Source organism: Ailuropoda melanoleuca, chromosome 13, assembly GCF_002007445.2.
Source record: "Ailuropoda melanoleuca isolate Jingjing chromosome 13, ASM200744v2, whole genome shotgun sequence".
Classification (NCBI taxonomy): Eukaryota; Metazoa; Chordata; class Mammalia; order Carnivora; family Ursidae; genus Ailuropoda; species Ailuropoda melanoleuca.
The window spans coordinates 23,795,479-23,818,869 of NC_048230.1; the positions used below are offsets into that span (position 1 = coordinate 23,795,479).

The 23,391-nt window shown below is 54.8% G+C and overlaps 2 protein-coding genes and 2 non-coding genes across 21 annotated transcripts in view; all 4 read right to left on the bottom strand.

Moving 5' to 3' along the window:
- Positions 1 to 795: 795 nt before the first annotated feature.
- TRNAC-GCA lies at positions 796 to 867 on the bottom strand. The gene has a single exon. It is a non-coding gene; the product is annotated as a tRNA-Cys (tRNA).
- A 716-nt stretch (positions 868 to 1,583) lies between these two features.
- On the bottom strand, positions 1,584 to 1,655 carry TRNAC-GCA. The gene has a single exon. It is a non-coding gene; the product is annotated as a tRNA-Cys (tRNA).
- Positions 1,656 to 2,330: 675 nt separating this feature from the next.
- On the bottom strand, positions 2,331 to 14,207 carry ARL5C (ADP ribosylation factor like GTPase 5C). Of its 15 annotated transcripts, none has more exons than XM_034640466.1 (10): positions 10,804 to 11,543; positions 10,155 to 10,182; positions 7,641 to 7,767; positions 7,374 to 7,434; positions 6,462 to 6,558; positions 6,067 to 6,214; positions 5,247 to 5,330; positions 4,605 to 4,756; positions 3,473 to 3,523; positions 2,331 to 3,168 (listed from the first exon to the last, which is right to left on the bottom strand). In XM_034640466.1, the coding sequence occupies exons 1-10, from the start codon at positions 10,883 to 10,885 to the stop codon at positions 3,120 to 3,122; spliced, it is 879 nt and encodes a 292-aa protein (XP_034496357.1). In that variant the 5' UTR covers positions 10,886 to 11,543; the 3' UTR covers positions 2,331 to 3,119. The 15 variants fall into 15 exon arrangements, with proteins under 15 accessions (XP_034496357.1, XP_034496362.1, XP_034496363.1 ...); XM_034640471.1 differs by lacking the exon at positions 7,641 to 7,767 and adding an exon at positions 4,448 to 4,514 and having other exon boundaries at positions 3,393 to 3,523; positions 9,243 to 10,182; positions 10,804 to 10,890; XM_034640472.1 differs by lacking the exons at positions 7,641 to 7,767; positions 10,155 to 10,182; positions 10,804 to 11,543 and adding exons at positions 4,448 to 4,514; positions 11,550 to 14,207 and having other exon boundaries at positions 3,393 to 3,523.
- A 126-nt stretch (positions 14,208 to 14,333) lies between these two features.
- The window catches only part of CACNB1 (calcium voltage-gated channel auxiliary subunit beta 1), a 17,477-nt gene continuing 8,419 nt past the window's right edge, over positions 14,334 to 23,391 (bottom strand). The window contains exons 6-13 of one of the 4 annotated variants that reach the window (XM_034640463.1): positions 22,876 to 23,030; positions 21,685 to 21,765; positions 21,188 to 21,246; positions 20,920 to 21,029; positions 20,641 to 20,792; positions 17,399 to 17,494; positions 16,774 to 16,959; positions 14,334 to 14,838 (exon numbers count right to left, since the gene is read on the bottom strand). In XM_034640463.1, the coding sequence (XP_034496354.1) occupies positions 14,377 to 14,838; positions 16,774 to 16,959; positions 17,399 to 17,494; positions 20,641 to 20,792; positions 20,920 to 21,029; positions 21,188 to 21,246; positions 21,685 to 21,765; positions 22,876 to 23,030 (1,301 nt within the window). In that variant the 3' untranslated portion in view covers positions 14,334 to 14,376. Of the gene's footprint in view, positions 14,839 to 16,383; positions 16,960 to 17,398; positions 17,495 to 20,640; positions 20,793 to 20,919; positions 21,030 to 21,187; positions 21,247 to 21,684; positions 21,766 to 22,041; positions 22,062 to 22,875; positions 23,031 to 23,391 lie in introns of those variants that run through there. The other 3 variants (XM_034640461.1, XM_034640462.1, XM_034640464.1) reach the window with 3 other exon arrangements.

A 23,391-nucleotide genomic window follows, 5' to 3' on the forward strand; every position in this document is an offset into this window, starting at 1 on the left:
GAGCCCTTGAGGGAATTCCCCAGGAAGAGGGACACGCTCGGGGACAGAAGAAGGAGAGTGGGTTGGAAGAGGGGGTTCCCAGACACTGAGGCCAAAGACAGGACCTGAGAAGGGAAACAAGAACTAAAGACTCTCTAATCTCTCAGAACCCCAGTTCCTCCTTCCTCTGGATCCAGGGTCCCACAAACTACCTCCTCCAGCCCTAAACGCTAATCCTTTACGACGGGACAGGGCAAGGCCTGTCTGTAAGTTCTTCTTCCTGTCTAATTCAAATCCCTATTTTGCCGACTCTCCAATAGGAATAGGCCGCCGCCTCCAGCCGCGGCTTCTTGCTGCCCTCTAGCGGCCAAGTGGCGAGCCGCTGTTTGTCTTACAAGGTCTCTTTAACGGCTCGGACTGAAAACAGCAGCTTGGAAATAATTCGAAACAAGTGACGTGTAAATTTTTTTTAATGCAAGCCTCTAGAACTTGCGCGTACATCAGAATCACCTGGAGGGCTTATTTCAAATTCTAATTTCTGGGCACCACCCCCAGATTTCTAATTCAATAGTTCCGGGAAGAAACCGAGAATCTGCATTTCTAACACTTTCCCAGGTGGTGGTGCTAGTCCGGGGACCACATTTTAAGAGCCATTGCTTGAGAATTCCCGCTTCTTGCACTCTCTCGCGTCTTTCTTGCACCAATTGTCTGCCCAAAAGAGAGGTGGCGAAGGCAATGTCAACATAAAATGGTGAAGAGGGGGAAAAATGATATATGGAGACAAGGACCTTCACGGTCCAGTGAAAAGAAGCGGAAAGGGGGCACCCGGATTTGAACCGGGGACCTCTTGATCTGCAGTCAAATGCTCTACCACTGAGCTATACCCCCTCTGCTGACGTTTTGGCGCAGTAACCTCTTAGTGCTATGATTGCGCACGCGCCGTGAGCTTCTGAAAAGAAGTGGGATCCAATATTTACAAAAGTTGGAAATAATATAATCTCAAAAGATTACTCGCCTGGACGCCAAACCTGTATCCCGAAGCTCTGAGCTAAAGATTTCTACTGAATGGTGTAAGCAACATGGAGCTTGGAAATGTGGGAAGGGAAATCCCTCGAGATCCTTCGAGATCCCTGGTTTCGGGGACATTCCCTGCGCCAAGGTCCCCCTCTCCTGCCCTGTCAGAGCCCCTTTATTGCCTCTTGGCGCCCCTCTCTTGGTCCTGCACGCTCAGGCAGCCTTCTCTGGGCCTTCCTTCCCGAGCCCAAGCCCGGCCCTTAGATACTCGGTTTCCCTCCCGGGGAAGAGCCGTGGGGGTCACTGTCCAGGCAGACCTGGGGGTGCGCCCGCTTCCGCCCTAGCGTTTCGGGAGTGCGCAGTCTGCGCTGTCCCCCTAGGGTTAACCAGCAGCTTCTCGCCGTCGCATTGCGTCCCACCCGTAGACGCACACGCGGGCTGTGCGCATGGATCTGCGGGGCCAAGACTCCATCGTCGCCGGCCTGAAAAAGGGGGGTGGCGGGGTCCCGGTTTGCATCGCCTTTCCCCTACCAAGGAACTTTGAGTGGTGGACCGCAGGACAAAGAAAACACGAAAAGTCTGGTACGGAAAGGGGGCACCCGGATTTGAACCGGGGACCTCTTGATCTGCAGTCAAATGCTCTACCACTGAGCTATACCCCCATCACACCACTTTCTTCTTATTAAGAATGGATTTCTGTAGTATAAGGGGAATATTAAATTATGCTTCTGTCCGAAGGCTGTGTCAAAGTGACCTTATGAAAATAACAGGTTGTGGGTTGAGTGGGAATAGCTAAAATTACTAAGTTCTTTTTCCACCACCACGCCTCAGGAAAACCACAGGATTAAGGAATCCTGGGCCTTCTAAAACTGTGTCCAGACTGTCCCCAAGATGTCCATGCCTGACTTGGGAGGGAGAGAAACCCATGGACTTCAGGACCATCTCAGGTCTTATGGGGCAACCGCACGGCTCCCTGTATACAGATGGACAGCCTGGGTTTCAGTCCTGTCTCCGGCTCTACCTCCATAGGACTCCTGGGCTTCTCTAATCCCTAAGGGCCCCTCCCCCCCTCCATGAGTCAGCATCAAACCACTCCCTCCCCTAGACCCAGGTAGAGCGGAAAGCTCCCAGTCCTGGCAAGCCAGGAGCCAGTTACCTGGCTGAGGGTGGTAGAGCCCAGCACCAAAGAACCGGCCAGTCCCCTAGCCAGATGGACCCTTGAGGCAGTACCCCCCTCCATTTCCAAGGAGGATTTCCCCGGACCTGATAGCCCTGTACAAAAGCCAAAAGCCAGTTTGAAGCGCAGGTAGCAGGAGCAGGCAGAAATAAGAGGTGAGCAGTTTTCAAAGGCGTTTATTACACTTTTATAAAAATTCTAAAACAATGAAAAAATCATTATAAAAGACAGTCGAGATAGGTATGCTGTAGGAATTGGAGACGTTTGGGAGGAGTGGGGTTCACACTGGAAGGACTGGAGGGCATAGGGTGGGATGGCTTAATGTTCAAAAGCTGCGGTCAGAGCCAGCATCTCAAAGGGAAGGGAAAGGCATGGGAGGGGTGGAACTCCTCACAGGGCAAGGGACTGTCCCCATCTGGGATGTCCCGTCCTTCTTCCTCTCTCTTCCCACCAGTTTTTGGCTCTGTCCTCCTTCCCCTGAGCCTGCCCCATCACCTTTCTGGAATCTCCTTTGCTCAAAGATGGCTAAGGGGCCAGAAAGCTGGGGAGGATATCGAAGGATTGGGGGTGGGGTTCTAGGAAATGAAGAGCAATTCTAGGGGTCTCTTACTCTGTCCCCCATTTCTTTCCTCAAAGAGGTTGCAGGCTGAGGGCACAGGGCTCCACTTCCCAACCCCTCGACAGGTCCAACAGCTTGCCTGTGCCTCCAAGGACACCTGCTTCCCCGGAGAGAGAGGCAGCTCTTCTGCTGTCCTGTCTGCGGCAGGTCAGGGCAGGAGGTCGAGCCCCTCGGTGCCAGGGTTGGTTGGTGGCCTATGGCAATCTCATTGTCCATAGCTGACCCAGATCCCATTGGAGAACCGTAGAAAAGTCATTCTCACTTAGGTGTTCCACCTACATAGTCCAAGCAAAACTGCCCCGAGTTTTGGGTTGGCCTCAGGTTGGGATGTCAGTTGGCGGTGGCCTGAGATTTCATCCACTGCAGCCCCGCAGGCAGCCTGTGGGGAAGAGAGAAGAGGGCGAGGATCAGTATATCCCGTGAGGATGACGGCCTCCGAGCCCACAGCCCCTACCCAGAGCTGATGGACTGGATGTAACAAGCCAAGTTCCATCCCATCTCTCAATCGACAAATATAAACAGACTGAGTACCCACTACACATCAGGCACTGGGCCAGGGGCTGGGGTCACTGGTGAAAACACAGTGAAAACACTGGGGCTTACAGTCCAGCACAGACAATGGATGTGGGTTGGGGAGGGAATGGCAAGGACACTGCCAGAAACGTGTGGTTCCTTGGGCTGACCTGCCTAAAGTCTCCAGGCACCTGGGTCCGCAGCCTGCTGTGATCCCGCTCCTCGAGAGAGAAGAGGAAAGAGAATTTTCCAAGCCTGATGCAAGGCCCTTTCTATGTGACCGTGACCCAGCTCCTTCCCATCCTTCAACAGCTGCTTTCTCAGAGGCCCCCTCCCTGGTACCTTGGCTAACATTGCAACATTTTGCCCATATACTTTCACTCTCCCTTTCCCACTTGATCTTTTCCGATCCCTTGCCACTTTTTGACTTACTATAGATTTTAATTTTATTGTTTATTGTCGGCTCCCTTTCCCTGGAAAGTAAGCCCCATGAGGGCAGGGGTGTTTGTGTTTTGTTCCGCACTGTTTCTCTGGTGCCTCGCACAGAGTCAGTGCTCAGTAAATGTTGAATGAGTGATACCATTTACTCTCTACAGAAACTCTAAGAAGGACTCGGTATAATCGTCCTCCTCTTTACGGATGAGAAAACCCAAGGTCTGGAAGAATCAGTGACTTCTGCCCGGAAGGCTTGGCCCCCAGGTCTTTCCATAGCTGTCTCCTCTCCCTTCCGGTCTCAGCCCAAAGGTGACCTCCTAGTAGAGGTTGTCCCTGACCACCAGAGCTAACTCAGACCCAAGGGGCGCCTGGGTGGCTCAGTAGTTAAGCGTCTGCCTTCAGTTCAGGGAGTGATCCTGGGATCCTGGGATCCTGGGATCCTGGGATCGAGCCCTGCATCAGGCTCCCTGCTGGAAGCCTGCTTCCTCTCCCACTCCCCCTGCTTGTGTTCCCTCTCTCGCTGGCTCTCTCTCTCTCTGTGTCAAATAAATAAATTAGATCTTTTATAAATAAATAAATCAGACCCAACCCTGCCCCATCTCTCACTGTTAATCCAATTTCACTTTCCGTTTGTGCTTAGGGGGAGGGTCACCTTTCCCCACCAGACTAAGCCTCCTGAGAGCAGGCACTCCATCTTGCGTACTGCTTACCCACAGCATCTCAGCTGTGGGTGCGTGCTCGCCTGACTGGGCCCAGGAGCTAAGTGTGAGCCAGATTCTGACAGGAGAGAAACAGGAGAAGGTTCTGATAGTCAGCTCTTCATGGGTTGGGCCAGACCCTGGAGATCCCAGTGGGGCAGCCACTGACCCTTCCCCGGTGACGGCACAGCAGCCCTGGATGTGCCATGGGTGGTCTTTGATGGCGCTAAGAGTGAGGAATTGAGAGATCTCCACGGTGGTCATGGAGTTCTTCATATCCTGCTTGTTGGCAAAGATCAGGACGGAAGCATCTTGCAGAGCCTGTGGACAGAGGAGTCCGGCCCCAGTCAGCCTGCCAGGGCCTAGTCTCCCTTCCCCCTACCCGCCACATCCTCCCTAGCTCCCCTGCTGTCCCTGCGGGAGAGGCCCATGCCCAGGTGGGACTGGGACGGGGCAACCACATCTGCGGACACCGACAGCTCACGGAATGCCCGCCCACCAGCTCATAGGATCCTTACGACAGTCCCATGTGGCAGGAATTTGGTAAGCCTCCCCATTTTGTACTTGGGGAAACTGAGAAAAGTGAAGTGACTTGTCTGGGGGGTCCCACGGTGAGTGAGATGGCTTCTGCGATCAATTGTGTGGAAGGCATTCTGGCCCTTCATCTGGGATGAATTAGCCCTGTCCAACCTGCTGGGGTAGCGGCTATCAGACACTGGGGACTTAGGAACGAAGCTCAGAGAGACTAAGTGAGTAGGCTGAGGTCCCACAGCTAGTACACCGGGCGGTCTCCCAACCTCAGGGGCCTTACCTCGTGGGCCAGCATCTGATACAACTCCTCCCGCGTGGTCCGCAGCCGATCCCGGTCCGTGCTGTCGATCACAAGGATGATGAACTGGCCAGCAGAGGACAGCTGTGAGCGGTGGGCTTTGTCTTGGAGGAACACGTCTCCCACCCGCTGTGCTCCCCCACCGGCCTCTGCATGCCCCGATGTAAGCCTCACGGAGAACTGGTCTGGTCTCAGGCTCTCACTGCCCTAGTCCCATTTTCATTCCCTTTTCCATCCAGATGGTGGGGGATCACAGCACGGCTCTGATCGTGTGCCAGGGGCGATGCTAGGCCCTGGGCGTTGGTGACTGCATTCAGGTCCCACCGCAGCCCCGTGCAACTGGACTAGGCTTAGCACCGTGTCCAGATGAGATGGGTTCAGCGAGATGACAGATCTTGCCCCAGGACACACAGCTGGTAAGTAGCGGTGCTGGCATCCGCTCTGGGTCTCACTCTGGGGAGGAAACCACTGAATCTACTCTTGCCAGAGTGAGACTGTAAGGCCCCCAGAGAGCAAGGGCCTACCCCAGGCAGTGGATCACCCAGAAAGCTGCCTGCGAGCAGACAAAGAGACAAAGCTGCCAAGAGGTATTAAAAAATGTTAACAAAACACTGTGCTGCATTAAGGATTTGAACCCTATGCGTTAGCTCGTTTTATTATTTCCTTTTCACAACAGTTCAGGGCAGTCATTATTACAGTCTCCACCTCACAAAGTGGGGGAGCCAAGGCTCAGAGAGGTTAGTGACTGGCTCACGTCACACAGCAGCCTTCAAGGCCCCTCCAGGCCCCGCACACCGCTCACCTCGGTGTTGGCATAGTATGTGTTCCAGGTAGAGCACAGAGCTTCCTGTCCCCCTATGTCCCACACGAGGAAGTGTGTCTTTTGCAGAACAATCTTCTCCGCGTTGCTCTCGATCGTGGGAGATGTATGGACCACCTCAGTCATCAGGCTGGGGAGGGAGGGGAGGCTACCAAGAGCTCATCCTATTCTGCTCCCTCCCGGGTCTGCGCCCCCCCACCCCTCCGCTCCTGAGTCAGGCTGAATCTAACTCAGAACGACTCGGCCCAGGCTGGCCAAGCCTCTGGGCACAGGGGAATACAGGCAGGAGTGCGACCGAGTCCTGCCCGGGCGCGGACCCCAGAGATGGGAGTCATATTAGAGCCATGTCCCCTAACTTTAATATGCAGCTGAATCACCTGGGAGTCTTGTTAAAATGCAGATTCTGATCAGTGAGTTTAGGCTGGGGCCCAGTGTTCTGCACTTCTAACAAGCTTCCAGATGACATCAATGCTGCTGGTGTGCGGACCACGTTTTGAGCAGCAAGGGGTTGGGAAAATGAGACAGATGCAAGTGAAGGCCATCAGAGAGGTGCTTTGTTTAACAGAGAAAACACTCACATTTTTATATGTAGGGGCGCTTCTGGAAGATCTAGGAGTCAGGGGTGATTGGGAAACTTACTTTTCACTGTATGTGCTTATAATGTTCGATGTTCTCTTTTCTTCTGGTTTAAAATAAACATTTACGTATATTTCTTTTTCAGGGGATAATTTTCCTGAGTAAATACTCTGGAGGCTCCAAAGGGGGAGAGATGCCATCCAGAGAGTGGATATTGGGAAAAGCTCCGATGGATACCCAGCGCATGTGCCAGACTCTGCTAGATCGGGAGCGGCGAGCTCAGCCAGACTCAAAACTGGCCCTCCGCTTTGGGTTTGAAGACGGGGAGAAAGTTAAGAGGCAAAGGTGGGGTGCAGAAGTCAGGAAAGAGGGACCCGCCGGTAGGGGGAGCGAAGAGCAGGGAGGCAGGAAGGGAAGTCAGTTTCTGACAGCCTCAGGCCTGCAACAGGGTCTGGTAAGGGGCGGGGGCGGGGGTGAGGGTGGCGGGGAGCATTGGGGTCGCCCATACCGGGCAGGATTCGAATGCCAAGCGAGGGGCCACAGAACTGAAGGGCCACTATGCCAGGAAGATCACACTGCTTCCTCGCACCATCACTCCTGGCTACTGGAAAACCCGAGAACCCAGGGAAGGGCTCCGGTGATTGGTTCAAACGTCTGTCAGTCTGATGGGAAGACCCAAGCCCTCCACCTGTTTCCATCAGAGAATCACTTACAGCTGGTAGAGAATGGTGGTCTTTCCCGCATTGTCCAGTCCCACGATGATAACCTTGTGCTCTGGAGGCATCCGGGGGGGGGGGGAAGGGCAGCGTCAGGGCCAAACTCAATCACGACCGGCCTGAGTGCCCCACCAGGTTTCCCAGGAAGGAGACGAGTATTTCCAGCGAGCCGGGAGACCTCTGCTCACTGTACCACTTCTGCTCCCCTGCACCCCTCCCCGACAAAAACCCAACTGGACAGGTTTCCTTCCCCCGACCACCGACCCCGGACACCCGCGCCGCTCCTGGACAGTGGAAATGATTGCTGAGCCCCGCCTCCCTCGCTCCACATTTCCAGAAAAGCGGTTGTCCGAAATGTCCGGGGCGCTCCGGGCTTGCCAAGAGAACGGGTCTGGAGAAAGATCCGCAATCGCAGGAAACCCGCGGCCGCTTTTAGCCAGGAGGACGGAGGCTCGCCGAGCCCTGCGCCCCGGGGTGCACCGAAGCGCGCCCCTCGCGAGGAGCAGGCGAGAAGGGGTTATGGGAGGGGACAGGGGAGACGGCGGAGCCTGCAAGGAGTGCCCACGCAGGACCTTCGGAGCCCGAGGTCCCCCAGCGCATCCGCCCCGACCCCAGATTCGGGGAGCCCCAGGTGGGAACCGGATCAAAGCTGTCGCTTGAATGCGCTGTGCGCCCTTTACCCTGGTTCCCGAAGATGCCCATCAGCTTGGCGATCAGTTGTCCCATGGCGCTCCCAGGCCAGAGAGGGGCAAGACTTAGCGACCTTCGGGGGTCCGGGTCGAGCCTGGGTGCTTAGAACCCCGCCCCCGGGGAGGGCCGAGCGAGTTTTGCCTATGAGGTCACGCAAGCACGACGAGTCACCTGCGGGACCTGGGAATCCCCTGGGACACTGGCCCCTGGCGGGCGCTATAAATGTCAAGGATGACAACGAACAGGCTACTTGTCTAGAGCCCTGAAGGTGCAAGGAAAATGGGGTCCAGACTCCACATCCTCCCTTTTTCCTGAGAAAACCCCAGAGGTTCTCTGGTGAACCTCTCCCCCACCGCATCAAGGAGGACCAGCACAGTGACTCACTACCAGGTCCCAGCTCTCCCTTCTCCAAGCTCCATGTCTGGGGCACTAAACTGAAGCAAAATTCTACCTTCTGTACCTGCCAGCTTTGTGGACCAGATGGCTTACTGATCCTCTCTGAGCTGGGAAAATATTCCAAGCCTCAACAGATCTCTAGTGGTTTCACTAGTGTGGGTCTTTTAGGCCTACTCCAAGTGAGTTCCCTTAGGGAAGGGTAGGGTCTCCCTGCCTTTTGGAGGTCCCTTGGGGATAGGCAACTTCCTGGAATAAATCAGTACTGCTTCTACGATTCATTGGCAAACTGACTACTGCAGCACAGCTCCCAGATCGGGGGGATGGACATCTGAAGACAGGGACAGAGCACAAAGTGAGATCTCACAGCCAGAGACCCTGCAGAGGGGTACCCGATGCCAAGAGCCAGCAGAAGAGGACCTGGGCCAAGAGAGAGCCAGGCTGGAGGAAGGAGAGGAAGGAGGGGACTCTTGTGAATTTCCTTCTTTTCTTAAACTGGGAAAAACCAGAAAAATGAAAAGAGAAGTGGAAAGGCAAACCAACTTCAGGCTGAGGGGGCAGTTAGGACAGGCCAGTTATCACACAGGAGAATCCACTCCTTCTGCCCCCCACTGCCATGGCCCTCCCAGAGCCCACGAGCACTCATCTCCCTCCCTCTGCCTCCCCCTGATTCAGCACAGCCCTAGTCACCTTCGTAAAGCACAGCTCACAGTCCGTCCCTCCACAGCTCACAAACCTTCAATGATTCCCTATTGCCTGCTGGATTCAGATCAGCCACCTTACCTGATATTCAAGCACCTCTGTGAACAGCGGCCACCTGCCTTTGCAGGTGATCTCCCACCTTCTGCATCCGCTGGTCCTTGCCCACACATGCCCAGCTCCTTCCGACTGTGCTTTTGCTTCTGTTTCCTCCACCTGGATGTCTTTCACCTTCTCAGAAAGGTGGATTCCTAAAAGCCTTTAGCTGCCTGCCATAAAAGCCACCTACTTCCCAAGCCCTGGCCTGGTTCTCCAGACAAATGGGGCTTCTCTCTACCCTGAGATGGGTTGGTTTCTGCCAACTAGCTGTGAGGCCTGGAGGGTGGGGTTCGTGTTTTGTTCACCTGTGTTCTCGCCCCACTCCCAGCCTGGTCCAGTGCCTGGCACACAGTAGGACCGTGTTGCTATTGAAGTGAAGTACAATGAGTGATGCTAGAGCCTGAGAAATGGTGTTTCGAGAATTAAAGAAGTGTGAGCACGAGTTGAAGAGGAATGAAGAAGGCTGGGAAGCGTATGGAGAGCAGAGGGAAAACAGTTGGCTAAATAAGGAATTCTCATCCCACCCGCCTTGGTGACTGGAGTTAGAGGGAAGGAGAATTGACTACCAGAGCCCATTTCAGCCCCAGGAAAGAAGGAGCGCTGGGTGCTATAGGGTGGGGGCACAGAGAGTGCTGGGGGAAGCAGCAATATTTTAAACATTTTTACCATCTGTTTCCGGGGGGGGAGAGGAAGGCCTTAGTGCATCCTGCCCCCCCCAACTACCACCACCAATTGCAGAATTGAAAGTGAAGTTCTGCTCACTGGAGCCCATTCAGTGCACAGGCAGGAGCTGCCTCTGGGGCCAGGCCTAAAGCCTGGGTCTTAGGGGGCATTCGTTCATTCATTCGACAAACATGAGTCAGGAATTAGGAAACAGGCCAAGGAGACAAAACTGACCTGGTCTTGGTCTTTTGGAGCTTACCGTCTAGTGGGAGAGAGAAATACACACATCAAAAAATAAAACCAAACAAAACCCTGAGAGACAGGAGGTAGGAAGGCACACTTTTCTGAGCATGTGATCATTGGAGCTAAGGCAAGATTTTTCTCTCAGGTACCAGCTGGGACACCCTCTGCTCCCGGGCCGTGCAGGTCCCAGCTCAGCTTCCTTGATTTTTTGGAAAGTGGAAACCTTCAGCCACACCCAGAACTGAGGCCTCTTGACCTCAGCTCAGAAGCTGGACAGAAGTTACTGGTCAAGGAAGGAGATGAGAGGGGCGCCTGGGTGCCACAGCGGTTAAGGATCTGCCTTTGGCTCAGGGCGAGATCCCGGCGTTATGGGATCGAGCCCCACATCAGGCTCCTCCGCTATGAGCCTGCTTCTTCCTCTCCCACTCCCCCTGCTTGTGTTCCCTCTCTCGCTGGCTGTCTCTATCTCTATCGAATAAATAAATAAAATCTTAAAAAAAAAAAAAGGAAGGAGATGAGAGGTCCCAGATAGGAGGGGTCCCCAGTGCCTCAGTTCCCAACTCCCGGAGGTGGCTGTGGTGGTAGCACCAGCCTCTCTAGACCTGATCCCAGCCGACTTCACAGTTGTTGAAATCCTCACCTGCTGACAACCAGCAACTTGCTAAATGTTCATCAGTGGAGGGCTTGTGGTTACCAAAAGACAAGAATCTCTCTTTCTTCATCTCTCAACATCTCTAAGCCTACCTAGAAATGCCCCCGCCTGCAAGTTCCGGGCAAATGCAATTTCTGGCAGAAGACACACGAAGAGGAGACAAACATATTCAGACATCTGCTTCTTCCTTCCCAACCCTCCTCCCCTTGCAGAAGCTGGAGCAGGGGAATCAGCACAAGACTCAGGGCTCACACGCACCCCAGAACTAGAACTCCAAAGATCTGAGTTCAAGTCCCTACTCCATAACTGTGTCACGACGGACGTTGCTTAGCCTCACTGAGCTTAACTTGTAAACTGAAGTTAATAATCCCTGTCCTTGATTCAAAAGATCAGGCTCCACCCCCAGATGGAGCTCTCTGCGTTTCCCCCATTCTCCAGACTAGGCACCCAGCTGTCTTCTGTTCTCCTCTTGGGCGTCCTTCCACAGACACCATAAACCCACCTTGTCCAAAGCTAGACATTGTTTCTGCCCCTAACCTGGTTTTTCCACCTGCTTCCTCTATGTCTGGGAAGACCACCACGCACAGTCACCCCCAGATGCCTCCCTGTCTCTCACTGGCCACCTCCAGTTGCTTCCACGAGCTCTGGATTCTAACTGCTTGATGTCTCTGGCAGCCACTGCTTCCTTTCCCATCCCACGGCTGTGGCCTTGTGCAGCCGCCCTTGTTTCTTACCCGCAGTATTGCAGCTGTGTCCAGGCTAGGCCCTCCAATCTCCAAACCGCAACCAAGGCAACTTTGGCCATTCCCGCTTGCAATCCTTCGATTCCTGCACAACAGCTTCAGGACAAAGCCCAAACTCCCTCACAAGACTCAAGGCCCACTGTGATCTGCTCCTACTGACCCTTCTCTGACCACCACCCTGAGAGCACGCTTTGCTGGTGAAGGGCCAGGAACATGCCATGTGTCACCTGCTTCCTGTCTTGAACGCTTCCCACCAGTTAACTCCTAACCAGCCTTGTAGACTTCACTCAAGCCTCACCTCCTCTGAGAAGCCCCTCCTGACCTCCCCAGGCTAAGGTAATTACCCTTCTGCCAGGTTCCTGCAGAACCCAGTGCTTCTCCCAGCAGAGAGCTCACCATGCTGTCTTGAATTGTCTGTGGCTCCCTTTTAGACTTGTACCTGGTACATGGTAGGTGCTCAATAAATGTTCAATGAGTAAACACGGGAATAAAGGATTGATTCCATGGAGAGGCAGCGGAGTAAGAGTGCTAGGCTGGGAGGAAGAGACCGGACTCCAATCCCAGCAGTCTTTGCCATCAACTCCCTGGCATGGGACGTTGGGCCAACCACCTGACCTGAGGACCTGCCCAGTTCCTTTCCTTGTGTCTCATAACCTCCCACCTGGAAGGTCTAGATGTCTGCTGTCCTCTACACGTGCCCCCCCCCACACTTTGGGCAGAAGCATTCAGGTGAGGGACCCAGGAGCTCTAGTCCTCCAGGTCCACCACCCCAGAAACAAGAACCAGGAGGGTGGAGAAATGGTTTGTGAGTGCCACGTGAGGCAGGATACAGGTGCCGGCAGTGACAACGGTCAGGGGTCCACATCCTGCCAGCTGGTGATGACGGAACTGACAGTCGGCTGCTAACTTTCTCACTCTTGATGTTCTCAGGCTGGGGCTGGGGGAGCCCCCGTTCTCTGCCCCCGCCAAGTAGACCTCTTCCATCCCCCAAAGCTGGCTAGCAGGGGCATCGGGGGAGGAGGGAGCCAGAAGGAACTCAGCCGCCCTCTCCCAGGAGCCGCTGGGCAGCTGCCAAGGCCACAGGAGCAGAAACACTGGATCTCACCCTCTGAATCGTGCCTGCCACACCCCATTTCTCCACCGCAGCTTCCCACTTTTTTTCTGGCCCTACTTATGGGGAACGGATAAGACTTGGGGCTGGATGGGAAGCTGCAGCTGGAAGTGGCTGCACAGCTCCCAGCAGGCTGGCCGGAATGCGCAGAACAGAGCATCAGCTCTCCTACTGAAAAAACAACTAAGCCCAGCGTATTCGCACACCCCGCCTCCACGCTCCCCTGCATGGGCAGCTCCCACGTGCCCAGGCTGGCCGTGTGGCAGGAACGAAGAAGCAGGCTCGGGAGGCGGCTGCAAAGGACAGGATGGCGGTTTTATATGTGGCCAAATACTTCTAGGGGAGTACAGACGAACAGACAGACAGATGGGGCACAGGACACCAGACAGGGAGGGAGAAGAGTTGGGCAGTGGTGTCTTCTAACCAGTAAGTGGAAGCTGCACCCCACCCCAGGTGGGGGTGGGACAACATTGGCACAGGAGGTGGCGAGACAGGCATGAGGCGCCCATCCCTGAGGTGGGCAGCCGGGCAGGGCCCAGTCCTCGTTGGCACAATCGGCTCTCTCTGGCCCAGCTGGGTGCTGGGGAGGGGCAGGGCTGCTGGGCTGTAGGGATGCGAGGCTGAGGAACACTCGGGGGCCAGAGGGGGTACCAAGGCCTCTCCTGGGCGGGGAGTGGACACGGGTAAAGGCCAGGATCACAAGAGGCAAATACAGAACAGCAGCAGCAGCCAAGTCCCCCAGGGGAGATCCGGGGTCCCCAGGTGACCCCTGGGGTGGCAATCACCTCTTGGGCACCAACCCGCAGGGTCTCTCCCCGGGGCCTCCAGGTGAAAGTGAAGGAGCAGTTTTTTGGTTTCAAAATGAGGCGGACAAGAGTGTTCGATGGGTGCCACCCCTAGGTGAAATGGGGTGGGGGGCTCAGACGCAGAGGGGCCCCCTCTTCTCATGGCAGTCGGCAAGGGATGTTGTATGCAAAGCTCATTCCTGGGGAAGGCGAAGGCTGAGGCATGGAGGTGGTGGGGTGGGAAGCAGGGTCTCTGGCTGCCTGCTCCTCAGGGGTCCGGGTCGGGGGCTGCCGAAGAGCACCACATTTGATGCCTGCCGCTCTCTACCCAGACCCCTCCCCAAGACAAGCTCCCCATGGGGCTTCCATTTCTATACTTTTCACCCACCAGACAATGCCGCCAGGAAGGTGGGAGAGGGGTGGGCATGGTGAAGGACCCGGGATCTGGGGCTCAGGGAAGAGAGCCTTCACGGGAAGGAGTCTAGGGTCTCCCTCTCCAGGAAAAGCCCCCTCACCCTTCCCAAATACTCCAGGTTGGGGAAAGAAAGGGCTACCCCATTTAGGACCCTTATTTAGAGCCCCAAGTAGAGGAGTTAAGGAAGTGCACCTTTTCTCTGGGAGTGAGGGGAGAGAGCCCCCTGGGGTGGGGCAAAGGGACACTGCAGAAAGGTGGGCATCCCCCCACCCAACCACAGCAGGTAAGTGAAAACCTACAGCCGGGCCTTAAGAGAATCCCAGAAGTTGGGACGCTACCACCAAAGAAACCCCAAACATCCAGCGAAGGCATCTGAGGGGGAGACAGCGCCCCCTGGAGGAAAGATACATCCCCGGTGGTGAGCCCCCTCCCCCCACCCCGGACCCGACCCTCCCCTGGGCTCAGAGCCCTTCCACCCCCCTCCCCCCACCGCGTGGCCCCAGCTTCTCAGCGGATGTAGACACCTCGCCCCCAGCCTTCCAGCTCATTCTTGTTGCGCCCCAAAACTGGACCCCCACCCTCTGCGCAGTAGCGGGCCTTATTCCGGCCGCGGTTCCGGTTGTCGGTCAGCTCCTCTTCATAGTCTTCCTCATCCTCCCAGGATCCCTGCCGGGCCGGTGGGGTGCTGCCCCCTGCAGGGTCTCCGAGCCCTGGGCCCTCTGAGGGGTCAGTCTCCATGTCCACACATGAGTCTCCCAGCTCCGTGTAGGCAGAGTTTCGGTTGCCAGGGGTGTCGGTATCAAACGTGTCTTGGCGAGACAGTGCCCGCAGGGTGCCTGCCCGGCCTGGTGGCTGGCTGCTGGGGTAAAGGCCTGGGGGCTGGCCCAGCTCCCCGGGGTACTCGTGCACACTGGCGTGCTCCCCGGTGGCCCGTTCCAGCGACTGGTCCCCGGAAGCAAGGTAGGGTCCCTGGTTAGCAGACGGACAGCACACACCATGCAGATCAGGCAGGGGTGAGAGAGACAACAAAGCGAGGCAGGTTAGTGATGGCACCGAGACACCCAGCCTGGCTGAAGGAGGTGGGTGCTGGCTCCAGGTTGGGGAAAGAAAGGGCAGGGGATGGGCAGCCGGGCAAGCATCTCTGCAGCGCAGCCGGAGGACAGACCTCAGGGCATCTGCTCCTCTGTTGGGACAGGAGGCACCCAACCTTCGTAAGACACGAGGAGGCATGAACTCTTCCGGTAACCATGGTAGAGAGCCCATGAATAATTAGTCATTGCTTCCTCAGTGCACGTCATTAATGCTGTCTCCGGCTAAACCATCATTAACAGCTCATTAGCATCGCCACTCGTTAGTGGCTGATTGGGTTAGTCACTGCCCCAGTTTTCCAAATATACTAAGGGGATTTCAGCTTGAGCTCACTCACCCCAGCTCCTTCAGCCCAAACCAGACCCTAATCACAGGCTTCCAGAGCACCACACCCCCACACCTCCCCCCCCATCCATTCCCTACTTCAGATGACAAAGTCTCCAAGATTGATAGGATTCCTCCCCTGCCCCCAGCAAAAAACCAAAGCAGCAGCCTGGGGAAAGCTGATGGGTCTCCACCCCCCACCCCCTCCACACACTCCCCACCCCCTCCCCCTCTCCTGGAGACAATGAGGTGGCCACATAAAGGTGCTCTGATGGTCATGGCCACCATGGAGGGGGCTGGGTGGGGTGCAAGAAAGCCTGGGTTCTAGTCCCATCACCGCCACTTCAAGCTGTGTGACCCTGAGCAAATGACTCTCCTCTCTATGGCCCAGTTTCTCTGTGGTGGTATGATGGGGATTAGACCAGCAGTTTCCAGGCTGTTCCCTGGAGACCTGAGGTGGCGGGAAGGGCACAAAAGTGCTTTTCGGGGGTCCCTGTGGAAGTGAAATGGAAGCCAAGCCAGCAGCTCCCACTGAGCGGAGCAAGGACATTTTATATACTGAGCCTCCCTAGATGTTGCAATGAACAAATGAGCTCTGTCACTGAAAACAAATCTGAAAAGCGATGGTCTTAGAATGATTTCATGGCTTTCTCCTGGCTCTAATCTAGAACCGAATACTTAATGGTCTGAGCTCAGAAATGGGAAGCAGCTCCCAGGGGAGGAGCTCCAGCCAGAGCAGGGCACCCACAGCAAGGCCTTTCCTGGAATCTGTTTCACTGGGAGAAGGATGGAAGGTAGGGCATCAACTCATAAAAGATGTTTCATTCTGGGTCCCCTCTGAGGAAACTCCTGGGATTAGGGCTCTGAGAGAAGGGACACTCTCTCTGGGTTTAATGGCCCTGCTCTGTGGGAACTGCCTGGTCCGACGGCCCTTGTTCTGCTGGGTCTAAAATGAGTGTGGGGGGGCACCTGGCTGGCTCAGTTGGTACAGCATGCAACTCTCGATCTCGAGGCCACCAGTTCCAGCCCCACACTGGGTGTAGAGATTACTTAAAAAAAAATAAATTTAAAAAATAAAAACAAAATGGGTGTGAAGTCCAGTGAATGAAAATATCAGTCTTCCTCATCTTTTCCTCCTAATCACCTGTCTTAGAATAAGGTCCCAATCAGGCCTCATATCCAAAAGCCCCTAGGGCAGCAGCTGTAGCCCTATGGGACCAGGCCCAGGGAGGCACCACCAGCCAGCCCCAATCCCATCAAAAACCACAGACACCAGATGCTGCCACTCGCCACATTTTTTTACAAAATAAAGCTCTTCCCTTCCTTCCACATGTTCCCTGCGCTCCAGTTCCGAGCCTTGGGCAGCAGGGGAGATGGGTGGGACACCTACATGGCGTGCTCCTGCTGCTGGGGCACCGACCTCGCCCTCTGCGAGGCCTCCAGCCCTCCCCAGAAGCTGAGATTTCTCCTGAGTGAGGTGAGCACCTGTACCTGGAGGTTGGAGACAGGGGCAGGGCTGGCGGCCAGAGCGGCAGTAGCCATGGTTCGGTTCAGCAGCGGATTGGGCGGAGTGCTGCTGGGCGGGTGTGTGGCCTTCCAATAGGCTTCCAGGTATTCGGCCAAGTGCTCGCAGGCATCCTCCAATTGGTTCTCGTCCAGGATGATGTCGAACATTTCCTGCGGAGGCGGGGTTAGGGGCGGGGCTGGGATGAGCCGGGCGTGACCATGGGGGGTGAGGGTGTGGCCTGGGTGCAGTGGGTGGAGTCAAAGGGTTGAAGGACAAAGTTAAAACGAAACCTCTGGACGTCCAGGAAGAGGACTCTCAGATAGATTAGTTGGCAGAACTATAAAAGGTCTTGGCACCCAGACAGCCCAACTTTCTCATCCTAGATAGAAGGCAACCAAGCCTGGAGGCCGCCTTGACTCCCCACAGAGAAACGGGGAATCGGGGGCTTGAATGTGGTCTCTGACTGCCTGTCCGGCGCTCTTCTCCGGAAGACCAGATTGCATCTATATAGACCTCACCCTGGTGTTCCTGGTCACTCTGTCTCTCATGCAGGCCAGAGGGAACAGGAGAGCCCCAATCTCCCCCCTTTCCCGGGGTCTTAGTACTCACGGGCGGACACTGCGCCAGCTTCTCTGAGGCCGCTATTTGGACATTGAGGTGTTTGGACTGAGACTTCCCTCGGGATTTGATGAGCCTCTGAAGTACCTAGTTTGGAGGGGGGCGGAGAGAAGAAGAGGTAGAATGATCTCGCAATGCGCCAAGTCAGAGAAGCAGGTCCTGGTCGGAGCCAGGGAGTCAGGGCTGTGGAGGATGTCGGATGACTTTCAGCCCCCGCCACCTCTTGCAGAAATGACCTCACCAGCCCTGTATCCATCCTTACGCAGCGCTCAGGCTCTCTCCCGGGTCTCATCCCAGCCTCCCCTGGGAAGTGGCTACTTGAAAGGCAGTGATCCACTTTCCTGATCCCTGTCACCTTCCTTATAGGCTTCATTCTCCAGGCCGGCATCCCCATGCACACAGCAGCAGTCATCTTTGATGGGACACTTGCTGCGAACAGGCACTATTCTGTGCTTTCCACAGATCAGTTCATTTAGTCCTGACAATAATCTCACGAGGTAGCCACTATTATTATTCTCACCTCCACAGCAATAATGATAATGGTAATAATAGCTAAACAGTAAGCCATGACCTTAACGAAATGATCAAAGTTAATGTCACCAATGGCACAGCAGATCCTCGTGCCTCCTGACGCCAACAGGATCAGAAAGACACGTCACACCAAAATGCAAAACCTAAGCATCATCACAAGGAAACAGCAAGCAAACCCACACTGAGGAACAGTCTACAAAGTCGGTGGTCTGTACTCTTCAAAAACGTCCGTGTTGTAAAAATCCAAGAAAGGCTGGGGAACTGTTTCAGTTTAAGAATGTGAAAGAGAGGGGTGCCTGGGTGGCTCAGCTGGTTAAGTGCCTGCTTTTGGTTCACGTCATGATCTCGGGGATCTCAAGGTCCTGGGATCGAGCCCCGAGTCAGGCTCCCTGCTCAGCGGGGTGTCTGCTTCTCCCTCTCCCTCTGCCTAGACTCTGCCTGCCACTGCTTGGGCTCTCTCACTCACTCACGCTCTCTCTTGCTCAAATAAATAAATAAAATCTAAAACAAAAAAAAAAAGAAAGAAAGAATGTTAAAGAGATAAAGCAACTAAATGTAACACGTGATCCTGGGCTGAGATAGAAATTGCCATAAAGGGCATTATTGGGACAATTGAAAAATGAAGGGCTAAAATATTTCTTGAATTTGGCAACTGTACTGTGGTGACATAGATTAATGTCCTTGGTTCTTAAGAAATACACGTTGAGGGCCGCCTAGTGGCTCAGTCATTGTCTGCCTTTGGCTCAGGTCATGATCCCAGGGTCCTGGGATGGAGCTCCACCTCGGGCTCCCTGCTCTGCTGGGAGCCTGCTTCTCCCTCTCCCACTCCCCCTGCTTGTGTTCCCTCTCTCACTGGCTGTCTCTCTCTGTCAAATAAAATAAAATCTTAAAAAAAAAAAAAAAAGAAATACACGTTGAAGTATTTAGGAATAAAGACATGGTATCTACAAGCTACTCTCAAATGATTTAGAAAAAAATATATATATGTATATACATAATATAACCATAAAGATAAAATAATGTGGCAAAATATTCAAAATTAGCGACTCTGAAGAAAACTAAATAATATACTTTAAATGGCTGAATTGAATGGTGCATGAATTATCTCAATAAAGCTGCTAAAAAATGCCTGGGGGCGCCTGGGTGGCACAGCAGTTAAGCGTCTGCCTTCGGCTCAGGGTGTGATCCCGGCGTTATGGGATCGAGCCCCACATCAGGCTCCTCTGCTGTGAGCCTGCTTCTTCCTCTCCCACTCCCCCTGCTTGTGTTTCCTCTCTCACTGGCTGTCTCTATCTCTGTCAAATGAATAAATAAAATCTTTAAAAAAAAAAATGCCTGGATCTGAGTGAAGGGCATTCAAAGAATGGCGGCTCTTGATACTATTCTGGCAATATTCACTAGATTTGGAATTATTTCCAAAAAAAAATAAAAAAAAAAAGAGAGAGAGAGAATAGATATAGTGCTTAGTAGGTCCCAGGCACTTTGCGTGGTTAATCCACCCAATGAATCCTCACAAGCACCATGTGAGGATTTCTATTTTGCAGGTGAAGAAACAGGCACAGAGAAGTTAGGTGACTTTGCCAAAGGAGCACAGAGCTGGGAGAAGCAGCGCGGGCTCATTAACTCCGGGCGTCCAAGCTCCAGAGTCCCCACCCTTCACCTCGGTCAGTGCCCCCAGGAGAACTGGAAGTATCTGTTACTTTCCAGCTCACAAAGTGTTTCTGTATCCATTATCTCACTAGATCCTTTCAACCACCCCAGGAGGGACTTCAATCCTATCCTCCCCTTTCCACTCCTTAGAAACTTAGGACTCAGAAGGGTTAGGGTACCTGGGTGCTCCGCTCAGAGGGTGTGTTCATGAAATGGGAACAGTTACCACCCTTGATGGTCAGTCATGAATCAGACAGAACTTGGGGCTCTTTGCATCATTACCTCAAATCCCCTCAACAATAACAAGGAAGGGATTTTAATTCCCATTTTTATAGATGAAGAAAATGAGGCTCAGACGCTAAATAAATCCTCCAACGAGTCCAAGCTCAGGAACAAAACAACAACCAACCAAGCAACCAAAGCGAATGAATGAATGAATGAATGAATGAATGAATGAATGAATGAATCAACCAGAGCAAAGGCTTGACCCAATGCTGTTTTCTCACTTCAAATCCTTCACCTAAACTCGCCCCCCATGTTTCTCAAGCCCCCGCTAAGGTCTAGGAGGGGAAACTCACAGACCACAACACGAACAAGAAGTAAATCAGCCTTCCTACCGATTCATCTCGATCAAGGTCCAAGCGAGGACAGTGCAGCAAAAAGGGGCTAAATCAAATGACAGAAAAGACCTCCCAACTGCCAAGTAGTTGGGTGACACTGCGATAGAAAGCACAGAGTTCTTTCAGTTTTCTGGACCAAGGATGGGAGGTCAACCAGAGTGGAGACAGGGGGCTGGCCTGCATGACCCTATAATGATATTTACACTAGCTGACACGTGAGGAGGCACATTATACCAGACCCTGTGCTAAGTGCCGAGCATTCACATTAGGTTCAATCTTCACAATGTCCATTTGACGGAGTTTCACAGAGGAGGAAAATAAGGCTTGGGGAGATTCGGTCACACGGTTAACAAGCAGTTGCTGGGATTGAAATACAGGCCACCCAACTCCAGAGCACTCCTGTCCCCACCAGGGTCAGGCTTCCGCACCCACCTTTGGAGAGGTGATCTTGATGTAAACAATGATGGGGGCCAGTGAGGTCTTGGAGAGCTGGGCTGGGTGGTTGATGGTGTCAGCATCCAGAGCAACCAACTGAAGGGTCCGGGCCAGCTCGAAGATTCGTTCGATCTCGCTCTGAACCTCAGCTGGGGGACACGGAGTCATGGGGAAGGGGGAACGTAGGGGGTCCTCTCCAAGAGGCAGTGGGCAATCCGACCCTTCTGGAGATGCACCCCCTCTGCCCTCCCTTCCCCCACGGCAAGGTGGGCTCACCCAGGCTGGAGCGTGTGTTGGAGCGCTCGATGATGATGTGTTTGCTGGGGTTGTTGAGGACGGAGCGCTTAGCCAGGGAAATGTCTGCCGTCACACGAGTGATGGAGATCCTGAGGGATGGGACACGGGGAGTGAGGGTCAGGGTGGGCTCGAATGCCCTGCCCACCCCCCAGGCCTGCCTCCCCCAGGATCATCATTCAATCCACCCTGCCCACCCCAGCAGCAGAGGACCACAGTGGGAGTGGGGAGCCAGCTCCCAGGGTCTTACCTGCCATCAAATCGATGCTTCAAGAAGTCAAACAAAGCTTTCTGCATCATGTCTGTAACCTGAGGTTGGGGGTTGGCAGGGGAAGACAGGTGTTTAAAGCCACTCACAAAGGGCAGGCTGCCGAGTATTTACACCTTCACATTCCATTTTCTTCTTCAACTCCTGAGATAAATGGGCCCCTACAGGAGGTGGGGGGGGGTCCTTCTGGGTCTCAGGAGCCTCTGATGGGGTCTCTGATTCCAAAGGTTCTCCTAGGTGGATTCTCTGGGAGGATGCTTCTCGGGGGTGTCTTGGGGGAGGGGGACTGGACCCTTCTAAGTGAGTCTCCCTGAGGGTCAGGACCCTCTGGCGGCTTCTCTGAAGGTCTATAGCCCTCTGGGGAGATACCCTGGGAATCTGAGCCCTTCCAGGAGATCTCCCTGGGGCCTGCCCCTTTCTGCAGCATCTCTTTAGAGGTCTGGGCCCCTCTGGGTCCACTCCCCTCTAGGGGCTCCTACCTCATAGCCCTTGAGCGACGGTCCCACCAGGATGATGGGCCTCATGGAAGGCACCACGTCATAGGGGGGCACATGCTCTGTCTGAGGGGGGAAGCAGGGAGGGGAAACCCCAGAGCGGAGATGGCATTAGCCCCTCTTCCCCAGCCTCCAGGCGGCCCCATGCATCCTTTCCTCCCCTGCTCCCAGAGCCCAGATGTGAGAGATCAGGGTGGGGGTGGGGAGGGATGGCCAAGGAGAACCACGAAGGGTGGAGGGAAATGGGGGGTGGGTGGGGAGGGCACAAGAATGGGTGTTAGAAGGTCCCACTAGCTCATCCCAGGGGGTGGGGAGGGGGACACAGAAAGCTGTGATACTCACCGACTTCTGCTTCTGTTTGGCTGGGTCCAGAGATTGCCAAGAGTGGGGAGGCGGGGGAGAGAGGGGAGGGCACCCAGGCAGGGGCAGAGGGCAAGGAAGGAGCCAGGACAAGAGAGGGAGGGAGAGCGGGCAGACGAGGAGAGATAACAGGGCATGCGTGTTAGTGACAGACAGAGCCAGAGAGAGGGGACGGGACCCCATGCCAAGGGGGAGCCAGAGATGGCCCTGGATCAGGCCTGGGAGAAGGACTGACAGTCCAGTGGACTTGGGAATATTCTGACATACCCTCCCCCTATTTGGGTCTTGGGAAAGTTCTGGAAAGGGTGACAGCCCCTAATTTGGTGCCCATCTCCTGCCCCTCATGCAGTCCAACTTGCCCATTTTAAGGGTTCCTTAAACCGTCCTGCTGTGCAGCCAGTAGGCCCCCACGTGCCCACCCTAGCCCCATGGAGTCCAAAAAGGACAAAAAAGGGTCACCATGCCACTCTCCCCATCACATGCGGGGGGTGGAGGGCAAACATGGAATATCCCAGTTTCGTTACCACCCGCCCCTGCTTCCAGTGGTGGTGGGGCAAGGGGGTACAGCCTTCCAAGAGAAGGGGTGCTCCGACTGCAAGAAACATCCCTTCCTGGGGGTGGACCAGAGTGGGGTGGTGCGTGGAGCTGGATGTGCCCGTTCCTGGGGCCATGCCACCCCTCCCTGCTCCTTGGCAGGAGGCCCTGCTCCCCACAGAATCGGGCTGGTACTGCATCTGAATCCGTTCCGGCCCCTCCCCCTGCCAAAGGGCCAGGCCCTGACCCCCTGCCCTCTTGCCAGAACCCAGCAAGAATTACCTTCTTGAAGAAGGGGATGCGTTTGCCATGGGGTGGCGGGGTGGTGACACTGCTAACGCTAGTCTTGGCAGAGCCGCTCTGCTCCCCGAGCTCTGCCTCCTCGTCCTCTAGCTCTAAGGGGTCTAGTTCAAAGGCTAAGTTAGTCATCTCATTACCTGGACCGCGGTCAGGAGAGAGGAGGGAGGCGAGGTAGGGAGGAGTGGGATGGACATGAAGACACGAGTACAGAAGGCAGGGATGGGATGGGGAAAAAAGAAAGAAGAGGTGAATGGAACAGAGCTAGGAGAAATGAATGGGGGTGGGGCGGGGGAGTCAGGCAGAGAGATGGAGCTACTGAAGAAACGGGAAGAGAGACATGAGAGGAGGGGCACTGATGGGCCCAGCCTGGGGGGCTTAGCCTACTCTTCATGGTGGGGGGACCGATGGGTGTGTTTGGAGGACTCAGGACTGGGGTGCCCCCTACTGCAGGGAGGGGAGGGGACAGGCAGAGCAAAGACCACCCCCCCCGGCAGCCCC